Source organism: Staurois parvus, unplaced genomic scaffold, assembly GCF_062004578.1.
Source record: "Staurois parvus isolate SC_StPar_1 unplaced genomic scaffold, SC_StPar_1.0 ptg002863l, whole genome shotgun sequence".
In the NCBI taxonomy this organism is placed as follows: Eukaryota; Metazoa; Chordata; class Amphibia; order Anura; family Ranidae; genus Staurois; species Staurois parvus.
The window spans coordinates 81,826-94,000 of record NW_028320659.1 but is presented as its reverse complement, the minus strand read 5'-3'; the positions used below and the strand labels follow the sequence as shown (position 1 = coordinate 94,000).

At 47.3% G+C, this 12,175-nt stretch overlaps 1 protein-coding gene across 1 annotated transcript in view; it reads left to right on the top strand.

Moving 5' to 3' along the window:
• The window catches only part of LOC149429020 (ATP-dependent RNA helicase with zinc finger domain-like), a 118,624-nt gene that overhangs the window by 73,582 nt on the left and 32,867 nt on the right, over positions 1-12,175 (top strand). Inside the window, exons 19-23 of the mRNA XM_089666821.1 lie at positions 2,526-2,673; positions 4,311-4,494; positions 4,608-4,836; positions 9,807-10,011; positions 11,880-11,928. Coding sequence (XP_089522947.1) covers positions 2,526-2,673; positions 4,311-4,494; positions 4,608-4,836; positions 9,807-10,011; positions 11,880-11,928 — 815 coding nt within the window. The remainder of the gene's footprint in view (positions 1-2,525; positions 2,674-4,310; positions 4,495-4,607; positions 4,837-9,806; positions 10,012-11,879; positions 11,929-12,175) is intronic.

The following is a 12,175-nucleotide window of genomic DNA, read 5'->3' as shown; positions in this document are numbered from 1 at the left end:
TGGTCCCTCCGCGACTGAAGTTGCCAATTTATTTGCCGTGTTTTGAGGTCCAGTATCAAAGGTTATGGCGGCGTATACAGTTTCCGGGAAACCGTCGTTTGATCAGCGTAAGTGCGGTCCACATGGTCACCTGACCGAAAGAGACAGACATTACGCTGGATTGTGACTCGGGAAAAGACAACAACAAAAGTGACTGTAGAGCTCAATCTCAGTCCTATGAAGACTGGATTAGCGTTTTTTTTTTTTTTTTAAGCTGAACTGCTCCTGTACTGTAAAGTATTCCAAAAATGAAAGGATAGTGACATCCAGCTAATTAGAGAGACGTATGGACATCCCACCGCGGAGGGCAGGGTACAGAGTGTTGTTTTATTATTAATCACTAGAATATGGGAGCCGATGCGTTTCATCAGGGCCTATATATTCTGTACCCCCCTTCATCAGGGCCTATATATTCTGTACCCCCCTTCATCAGGGCCTATATATTCTGTACCCCCCTTCATCAGGGCCTATATATTCTGTACCCCCCTTCATCAGGGCCTATATATTCTGTACCCCCCTTCACCAGGTCCTATATATTCTGTACCCCCCTTCATCAGGGCCTATATATTCTGTACCCCCCTTCATCAGGGCCTATATATTCTGTACCCCCTTTCATCAGGGCCTAAATATTCTGTATCTTCAGCAGTGCCTATATATTCTGTACCCCCCTTCATCAGGGCCTATATATTCTGTACCCCCCTTCATCAGGGCCTATATATTCTGTACCCCCCTTCATCAGGGCCTATATATTCTGTACCCCCCTTCATCAGGGCCTAGGCTCACATCAAAATATTAACCACTTGCCCTTCGTTAGATTTTACCCTCTTCTTGACCATTTTTTGCTATTCACCACTGTGCTACTGTAACTGGCAATTGCGCGGTCATCCAACCATTGATTTTGTTTCACACAAATAGAGCTTTCTTTTGGTGGTATTGATCACCACTGGGTTTTTTTATTATATAAACAAACAAAGAAAGACCAAACATTTCGGGGAAAAAAAATCTTTTGTTCTAAAACATATCCAAAAAAAAAAATCCTATTTCTTTTAGGCCAAAATGTATTCTGCCTCATGTCTTTGGTACAAAAAAAAAGAAAAATCCCAATAAGTGTGTTAGTTGCAGTTGTAGTGTCTACAAACAATGGTATATATACTGGAATTGACACTGCTATAGACACTATACTGGTAATGCCAGTGATCAGCGACTTCTAGTGGGATTGTGATAGTGTGGTGGGCAATCTGGCGCTAGCAGACATTAACTGGGAGGGACGCTGATACCACTAGTGACACTAATACAGTAATCGGATATAATACTGCACTCTGTACTAATGACACTGGCTGGGGAAGGGTTAACACCAAGGGGCAATCAAGGGGTTAACTGTTTACCTCTCACGTGTGTTGCTGTTACTCACAGATCTGGCTGTTTTTTCTCTTCGGTTTTCAGAGAGAAGAAACAGATCGCTGCTCTGTACTGATAGTTTCAAAATACTAACCACAGCTTACAAAGCCATCCACAACACTGCCCCTAGCTACATCACCGACCTCATCCGCAGATATCGCCCAAATCGCCCGCTCCGCTCCTCCCATGATATCCTCCTCTCCAGCTCCCTCATCAGCTCCTGCCACGCTCGCCTCCAGGACTTCTCCAGAGCCTCTCCCATCCTCTGGAACTCCCTACCACAGTATGTCTGGTCAGTCCCCACCCTGTCTGCCTTTAGGCGATCTTTGAAAACCCACTTATTCAGGGAAGCCTACCCCACCTCTACCTAAGAACTGTACTTGAATCACCTCCGCCAGATCATCCCCCGCAGCTATCACCTTTTGTATCCCCTCCCCCTTCCTTTAGATTGTAAGCTCCACGAGCCGGGCCCTCCTATTCCTTCGGTACTGAAATGTATTGTAATTGTACTGTCTCCCTTATATTGTACAGCGCTGCGCACACTGTTGGTGCCATATAAATCCTGTATAATAATAATAAACACTGGACTCTGTTCTGTGATTGGCCACAGCTGTGCTAAAATCATTGGTTGTAAATTGCTAACGCACACGTGCTGTGTCCAATCACAACAGGGGGCTCATGCATACGTGCCACAAATCCGGGAGAAGGTCAGCAAGGTATGTTTACGTTGCCAAGCTTGCCCTTGCGGCCTGTTCGCAGTAAATCTACTGTGCGCGGGTGGCAAGTGGCTAACTTCTGCATGTACTCCAGGGTGAGTCGTCTTGCTGTACTCACAAATGCTGACATCTGAAGCCCTGATGAAGGGGGTGTGGGAACCCCCGAAATGCGTTGGCTTTTTTTTCCATTGATAATCACTCTGCCCCCTTACCTCTGAATACATTTCTGGTGTTGTATTGCTGCGTGTGTTCCTCCTGCTGATGGGTCTTCATCTCCTTCCCCAGCAAGTTTCGTCTCTGACCCTTTCTCTTTTCCCGCTTGTTATTCTCAGGATTCGTCTTTGTAATGTAGTTGTTGCTTCTCTCTCACAGTTACACATCTGAGCTTTTTTACGAGGGAAAGTTAATGGCCAGCGGGAAGCAGCCGTCCCACAAAGACTTCTATCCTCTCACCTTCTTCACTGCCCGAGGAGAGGACGTCCAGGAGAAGAACAGCACGGCTTTCTATAACAATGCTGAGGTACGACCCCCTTCCTGCACCTACCAACCTTCCTTGTGTTCACAACATGCTACCAACCTTCCTTGTGTATACAACATGCTACCAACCTTCCTTGTGTATACAACATGCTACCAACCTTCCTTGTGTATACAACATGCTACCAACCTTCCTTGTGTTCACAACATGGCTGCCGGCTGGCTAAGCTCTCCTGAATCCTGACAGCTGCAGCTCTTCCTAATACCATAACATATATTTTCAGCTCCTATATTTAACTACTTTACTCTAACGCCTCCCCGCACTTTAAGAGTTTCAGAAGCCACGAGGTGGGGCGGGGTTTTAGGATCATGTGAGCACCGTGATTCGCCGTCACGGCAGTCACATGATTGGAAAAGGTCCCGAGCGCAAGGGGAGATTGGGACCTTTCCGTGAGTCACGGACGTATGTGCTGGGAGCATGCAGGGCGCACGCTCTCAGCACATATGTATTTTCTAATGGCATGAAAATATGCGACCGCTCAGCGTCAAGGACCAGACACTGAGAGGCCGCATATTTGCGTGCACCCGGCGTCAAAGGGTTCAACTAGCTTATTGACCCGATTTTAGGGCTCGTTCACATGCCGGGCCGCTGTTCATGTTCAGAAATGAGCAAGAAAGTGCAGCGCTAGATATTATTATAAACATTCTTTTAATGTTCAAAATTCAATGAATATAAATAATCATACAATAAATACACAAAACAGTGATAATCGGATGAACAGTCCCACGTGAGAGATCCTGTGGAGTGTGGCAATGTGAACCAGCGAACATGAAGTGACATCCATGACAATCCTCCACCACTTTGCCCTCACCCGAGATGTCATTGAATAAAGCCTGGAAACAATCTCCCTAGGGAATGTATGGCGGCTCCACTATGGAAGAATCCTGCCATCTTGTAATATGGGATCCTAGGAAAGGTGCTCACAGTACACAACCCGGAAACAGCGTATTTATTAGCATGTCCTGTACAAGGTGATCTGATCTGCTCTCCGGCCGATGACATGCACTTCTGAGGACGATTTGATTTGAAATTTTGATGGAGGTCCATTGCCACATCAGGAATCTTGTACTGAGAAATCCTATTGTTCTGTCTCTCCAATCTAAGCATTGAAAGTGTGATCTCTGTAACTTACAGTTGTGATGAGATAGCGATAACTCCAATCTTAGTTGAATAACACAGGCAGTGACTCGATCAGATGACATCTTGTAGATCTTGTGAAGTTTATTCCATAAACTGAGAGAATCTTACAACAATGAACATCGGATAGGTCAAAAGATCATAATGTGATCTGCTTCATGACATGAGGCTAGAAGCTGAAATGCATTTCTGGGAAAAGGGGAGGGGCTGCCTATACAGCATTAACTAAACCAAAGGAAAGGGAGGAGCAGAGACAAAATATAAAGAACACTTAAAGGCATATGACAGTCATGTGCAGCATGACACCTACGCAGACGTCGATTGAATGCATGTAGTCAGGAAGTGGCTGCAGGAAACATGGAGCACAGACTTGTAACAAAGGATAAGAAAAGGGACTTGTTTTATGTTTACTTGTCATATTGTAGCTTGTTTTTCTTTCTATACGCCTTTCTTGTGTAGTAAAGATCTCTTCCCCCCCCCCCAAGGTGTTTGAGGTGGTTGAACGTGTGGAGGAGCTGAGGCGGAAGTGGCCGGTGGCGTGGGGGAAGCTGGACGATGGCAGCATTGGTGTAGTAACGCCATACGCAGATCAGGTGTTCAGGATCCGAGCTGAACTGCGCAAAAAGCGATTGTCGGAAGTCAGCGTGGAACGAGTATTGAATGTGCAGGGTAAACGCCATTTCCATTGTTCTTGTCCTTCCATTCTGTATATATCACAGGTGCATGATGTTGTTCTAGAAGGAATAGGACATGGAAGTGATTTTTGTGTCCTGTGTTTCCAGGGAAGCAGTTCCGAGTCTTGTTCCTGAGCACAGTGAGGACTCGGCATACCTGTAAACACAAGCAGACCCCCATCAAACGCAAGGAGCAGCTGCTGGAGGATTCCACAGAAGACCTGGACTACGGCTTCCTGTCCAACTACAAACTCCTGAACACCGCCATCACTCGGGCCCAGTCCCTGGTGGCTGTGGTAGGAGACCCCATCGCATTGTGCTCCATCGGAAGATGCAGGTAGGCTGTTTTTATGTATCTCCTCCATTTGTGGGAAGATGATTGTAACCTGGTGCATAAAGGCCGTCTTGGTATTGCTTATGTCAAACCAATATTTGGGGCCCCCATACTGACATCTACAACCATCAGGCTATATCCTCTGTCATATGTTAGGTTAGACAGCAGGTGAAGTTACCTAATGAGCCATTATATATCCGTATTTATAAGGGTATGGATACTTGAAGCTGAATTCCAGGAGTTCAGCAGCTCTGCAAAAAGTGAAGGCACACTATGAGTTCCAGTTTTATTGAAAAAAAAATGAAAGTCAGCATCTACAAAAACTGTAGCTTCTGACTTAAAAAACAGCCACTCACCTGTCCCTCGATCCCGTGGGATCCTCCCTGCAGCTGTCCGGTGTTCACATGCCTGATGAAGGGGTCCTACGAGGCTCAGAAACATTGTCTTGCTGTAACTATGTGATTGTTCATTAAAACTTTTGGACCCGTATTGATGATCCTCGGTGTGCTGGTGACATTCTCCTTCGCTGATTCTGTTCAGTTCCAGCCGACAGTCGCTGCACCACCCACTTATACACACAGCATTTGTAACACTGGAACGTGTGTGTTTGGATTGTACACTTGCTTTCCGGTGTTCCCGCCACTGGCACCTTCAGTGTGGGTACCCGGCTTGCAGCTGAATGGCCCCGTAGTGTTCTGGGACCTGTCGCATGTCCCAGAAAACTATGGGGAGGGAGGGTTGTAGGACAACGTCCGCTTCCAATCGCCTAGACGATCACAGCAGAAGTGGAAGGCTGGTACCTGTCCATTTCGGGTACCCATCTTCCCCACAACCCTCCCTTTCTCGCTCAACTATGGTACCAATACATAATGGGGAGTGGGGGACCAGTCTTTAAAGCGGATCTTCCCTCTTTTGGGTGGAGCTTCGCTTTAAGTGCAATTAGGTGTGTGTCATCTTCGGGACCTATGTCTATGACTTGTATTTGTCATTTTTTTGCACTCCCGGAGGACACTCTCTGGCTGTGAGAGGAGAGCAGCACACACAGCAGCTTTGCCTGCCCCTCCCCTCTGCTGCCCTTTCACAGAAACCTTTGTATTTTTGTGAATGAGTTTACATAATACAAAGCCTTCTGTGAATGGGCAGGAGGCGAGAGGGGTGGGCACAGCAGTTACAGCGACTCTGCTTTTGAAGAAAATCCACAGTAAGAAGCGTACACTTTGGATATTTTCCTATATCTTTTTTCCATCTTCATAAAGCTCCATTACCTTGTTAAGCAGGTCTTTTAACAGTTCTTTTTCTGCTCTCTATGGCTCAGTATCTGGCCAGCTCAGTGCATCCACGTGAGAGCCAACAAAGTCATTGACTATTTATGCACGGGCATTAGTAGCAGTTTAAAAAGCCACAGATGTGGGAAATGACCCTTTAATTGTCATTGTTCCCCGTGTGTCACCTTGTGTGTCTGTACCAAGGCTGAACATTCCAGGGGAGGGAAACTTTGTTCAGGGAATTGGGGGATTTCTGTTATGATTTAAAAAGGAGCCAAACAACTATGATAATAAATGGCTTCATATCATCACTGTCCTCAAAAGACAGTTTTTTGTCACTATCAGTCAGATTTTCTATTTCTGTGCCAAAATGTCACCATTTCTGCCAGAGGAGGGAGACTTTTGAGCACACCTGTACATTTAGGTATAATTTTATAGTCCCATTGTGAGTCATTTGTTATATAGCCATACTGCTGTCAGCTTGCTTTTCCGTATTTGATTGTTACTGATATGTAAATACTTCCCCTTATCAGAGAAAACGGGACTACGCCTTGTCTTCATGTGTGTCCGCGGTGATCATTGTACATCCTATCCATAGCATTGCGGGGTCAGGTGACCTTTAAATGTAATACGTGCGGCAAGGATGGGATGTATCCGCTGCGTGTTCTGAGCCATTCCTCTTTACCAGCCAAGGCTAATTGGACAAGATAGTTAAACGGGACTGTGCGGTTGGTCAGAGCATGAAAACAAATCATCTGCAGACATAGAGCTTCTCCATCAAAGGACCGGCAGAAGCAGCGCTGCAGCGGGGTCAGAAAGGCGGACCGTGCCTTGGCCGCTGCGGCCCCTCTTCTGATCTTCTCTGATAACGCCTGCCGGGTGTCAGCGCAGAACCCGCTCTATTTCCAGGGAAGACCCGGAACATTTGTTTGGATGGCTTGCAGCTGACATCACAGAATTCATTGGAAGGGCCTTTGGCAGAGGCAGAAAAGCGACCTATTGTGACACATAATGAGGAGAATATAGGAGACGGTGAAGGAAATTGGGGTGACTACTGGAACTAATGCTTGAAAATCATTTGCAGTGCCAACTTCACATGGTGTTCCATGTTTTCAGCTTTGCAGGGAGAAGAAAACGCTTGATCATCACTCTGTACAGAGCTCTGTGTTGTTTGTAAACACAGGGCTCTGTGCTGTGATTGGACACAGCTGATCAGCAGGTCTCAGCCATAAATCATTGGCCGGGACCTGCTAAAATCACGCGGTGTCCAACCAGGCCCGGGAGACAGCATGCAACGGGTTTTTTTTACGTTGATGAGCCTGCAGCGGTCCCTCAGTCACAGTAAATGTACTAAAAAAAAAAAAAAATTGATTTTCAGCAATCTATATAGACAAGGTGCAGAGATGAGAATTAGTGCCTGGTCACACCGGTGCGATTGGGGAATTGAAATTGCATCTGATGAATGTCGGTGTGCGATTTGCTGTGGTGCTATTTCCAGAGTAGTCCTCGTGTGACTTTTTGTGCATTTTTTTGCTATTTCACATACATAGATTATAATGGAAATCGCAAGAAATGGTTGAAAATTGCAAAGTTGCAAAAAAGTCTTCAAAATTTGCACACAAATCGCACAATTATAAATTGCAGCGTCGTGACCTGTGACTAAATAGCATTTATGTAAAATCTGAAAGAAATACAGAAATAACAAACAACCAATGAGCACAGATTTAGCCATGGATAGGAGTACAAATGTGACACCAGAAAAAGGCTATTAGAGCCCCCCCTCTGCTACCCCATAGATTTCAGACCAGTAACAATTTAACATGCTAATCAGAGCAAACGTCTAATTTCTTAGTCTGGCCATACACTATACAATATTCTGCCCAATTTCCTTTAGATTTACCTTCAACTATGTAGTACAAGGGCCCGCCTAATTGGATACAACTGAAAGTGTTGCTTTTGGTTTGACCTCTTATATGGTTTTTGGTAAATCTAAAGCAAAAATCTCAAGAAAATTGTATAATGTATGGCCAGCCTTGGCCGCCGACACCCTTGGGTAAGTTGCCGTGTTGTAAGTTACACGATGACGTGTTATTCCAGACCAGCAGAAACAAGTAAATAATTTATGTTGCCGCGTCTTTATTGGAATGGAGTTTTTCTCCTGAAAAAAGGCCTCCTGTGGGGTTGTAGGGGAAGGAGCGCTTCATAAACAGTAAGATGGTAAGACAGATTTGTAACCGCGGCTGGTTTGGGATCACCTCGTCTGACTCTACCCATGCCCCTCCGGGCCATACACGCCGGGCGGATGACACGTACACACTCCAGGCGGATGACACGTACACACTCCAGGCGGATGACACGTACACACTCCAGGCGGATGACACGTACACACTCCAGGCGGATGGCACGTACACACTCCAGGCGGATGGCACGTACACACTCCAGGCGGATGGCACGTACACACTCCAGGCGGATGGCACGTACACACTCCAGGCGGATGGCACGTACACACTCCAGGCGGATGGCACGTACACACTCCAGGCGGATGGCACGTACACACTCCAGGCGGATGGCACGTACACACTCCAGGCGGATGGCACGTACACACTCCAGGCGGATGGCACGTACACACTCCAGGCGGATGGCACGTACACACTCCAGTCATTAGGAGAGCCTGTCTTCGCTGTGTTTCGGTGTTTAGCATGAAATCGTTGGCTGAGAACATTTCAGGCTGCAGAAGTCATTAAATATTTATCACCTGGTTGGCTGGCACAGTTTCAGGCCTCTCCCACCCGCCTGACATCAAACTAAGAGAGCGCGGCAGCCCACGCTAATTAGCCGCTTCCTTTTCTAACCGAGCCACAGATGTTACAATCCAGTCATCCGGTCCTCTGGTTTTACTTGTTTGAAATCAGATCATTTGATGGCCACTTTGGGGGTTATTTACTAAAACTGGAGGGTGCAAAATCTGGGGCAGCTCTGCATTAGCCAATCAGCTTCCAGGTTTTATTGCCAAAGCTTCATTGAACAAGCTGACGTTAGAAGCTGATTGGCTCCCATGCATCGAGTGCACTGGATTTCGTAAATCTCCCCCAATGTGTGAAGCGTTTTGTGGTTCTGTGTGTAGCTTTATTTAAGAAAAAAAGTGAAGAAAAAAAAAATAAAAAAGCAGAGGAATGCATCAAAAGCACACCACACCACATCAAAAACACGCATGCAAATACTCATCCGGGCTGCGTTTCCTACAGTGTGAATGGCCCTAAAGCAAGGTATTTAGGAATTCTGTGCCCATTACCTGCCCACACAGACAAATGCTTGATCATGGGAGCACAGCCCTGTTGATAAGAGTCCCGTGATGCCACATACATGGGTAGGTCAGTTAGTATGCAGCTGTATATCCAGTATGGAACACGTATTGATCATGTATGAGCTTTATTAGGCTCATGGTTCCACATTTCATACAAACGTATACAATTATCTGTCTCATTGACAGGACTTTATCCCTTGTCCTCATAAACCAGCCTGTCTTTATGCACTCCTATCCATCCTTGTTCAGGTGCCGCCATCTTGCTCAGACTGGACATGGTGTGTTGATTGGACGGCACACCGCTGTGCTGACTCTGCTGGGACTGTTCGGCGTGTGAAGCAGACAGATTTCTGTGTGTTCTATCAAGTTTTCTTCCTTTTCCTGACCCTCTTGTCTCTCTGCAGGAAGTTTTGGGAGCAGTTCATCACCATTTGCCATGAGAACAGAAGTTTGCACGGTATCACGTTTGAACAGATCAAGGCCCAGCTTGAAGCCTTAGAGTTGAAGAAGACCTATGTACTGAACCCATTGGCACCGGAATTCATCCCGCGGGCGCTCAGACAGCAGCATTCGGCCAATGCCGGCAAACATCAGCAGTCCCCTCCAAAGGTAACTGGTGTCCATCAAAAGCTGCTCTTCACTCAGTGCCTGCAGGCCTGGCGAATGTGAGGCTGATCGGTTTTAGTTTTGTGTCTCGGGATGCAGAGGCATTGGACTCACCAATCTACGCTTTATATTCTGCAAATTAAAGTGGAGTTCCAGCTGAAAAATAAAAAATAAAAGTCAGCGGCTACAAAAACTGTAGCAGGTGACTTTTAAAATACAGCCACTTACCTGTCCCTCAGTCCAGCCGTGTCCTCACCACGGCTGGTTTCACCGGCTGTCTTCTCTCCCTGGCGCTGGCATCTTTAATGTGGGCACCCTGCTGTGACAGCCAGGTGCCCTCTGCGCAAGAAGCACTGTGCTTTGTGAATGGCCCCGTAGTCTTCTGGGACCTGTCACGGTGCCACCCCCCTGAAAAAGGTCACCCTAGGCAAATGCCTTGATTCCCCCACTGTAAATATGCCCCCCCCCCCCCCCAGAAGAAGGGACACGTGGGAGGTGTCATAGCATGGGGGCTATGTGAGGCACTGCCTGAGCTCTGCCATGGGACTCGAGAGAGGCTGCGGGCTGCTGGAGGGTGTAAGTAGTGGCCGACTCTTGTTCCCATACAGGGACAAAACTGGGCTTTTCTGACCATGTCCCCAGGTATAGGCGAGTAATGGAGGAATATCTCTGTATCTTGATCCAGTGATGTGCACGGGAGCCTCGGCTGTCCTGCTTCTCTCTCTCCTCATTGGCTCAAACACAGCAGCTAGAGCTATTGACTTCTGCTGCTGTCATTCACAGTCAGTGAGCCTGTAAGGAGAGAGCAGGAGGCGGGGCTGAACCACGGCTCCGTGTCTTATGGATGCATAGAGCGGGGCTTGGGAGCGAGCACGCACCAGTGCCTACATAGCAAGCTGCTTGCTTTTGGGGGCACTGGTCAAAAGGGAGAAGCCAGGAGCACTAGCAGGGAACCCCAGAAGAAGAGGATTGGGGCTGCTCTGTGATAAACCATTTCCGAAGCAGGTAAGTATGACAAACCTATATAGTGATATTAAAGGTGTGTCATACTTACCTGCTTTGGAAATGGTTTATCACAGAGCAGCCCCAGTCCTCTTCTTCTGGGGTTCCCTGCTGGCGCTATTACCCTATAATGCTGCACTACTGTGCCACAATCGCATGATTCTGCACGCTTGCAGTGCGGCCTTATTCATTTTTACCTTACCTTCTATACATTAAGGGAAATACCTGAGTGCAGCTCCCCAGCCCCCCCTTACACTTAACCTGAGCCTGACCTTGTTTTAGCATTGTGCCCAAGAACAGCAGCTCTCTCCCTCCTTATAGGCTCAGAGACAGCAGAGGGATCCATTGGCTGCCCACTGATGTCTTTTAGAGCTAGTGAGGAGGGAGCAGGGGGTGGGGGCAAGCTGCACTCTGTGTGTGTGTCTATGGACACACAGAGCCGGCTCAAGAGTGAGCTCACTTGAGTGCAACCATAACAAGTGTCTTGCAATGGTAGGCACTTGGCAGGGGGAGGAGCCAGAAGCACCAGTGGGGGACCAGAGGTGAAGAGGAGGACTGGGACTGCTCTGTGCAATGCTTTATTTTAGAAAAAATGTAAGGATTTGCACGGTTTAGTAGGCAAGTTTGGCAGGAGGTACTACCGGTCTGACTCTGCACCCTGAACTAAAAACGCTGCTGTCATTAGGCAAGGCATTGCGGCATCTGTACAGCCCCGTCCGGCTGTATAGACACAGTTGGGTGGCTGGTGGGTGGTAAAACCGCAGCTCAGCTGCCTGTGTGAAAGAGCACTAAGAGCCCCAGTGTGTTTTCATGTGACGTGGACCCCGGTTAAGAATGACAAATTAAAAATTGGTTACTTGTGTTTCCAGGGCAAAGGTCATCACAATCAGAATGAGCACTTTCAAGGCGAAGCAATGGGTAAGCTGACTTGTTTCTGATTTTCCTGAGAAGACGAGAGACCACAAGGCCCCACACATTGACTTCTCTCAGCATAGATGAAGGCTAGGTTCACATCTGTGCGGGTGGTGCCGCTGCGGATCTGCCCAAAAATCTGTGCAGCCGCTGTGCCACCCGCACAGAGCTTGTTTTTTTTCCACATCAGCTCTGTTACCCTCTTGACACCTTTGTGTAGTGACATGTAGGCCTTAGACATTGGACTATCACA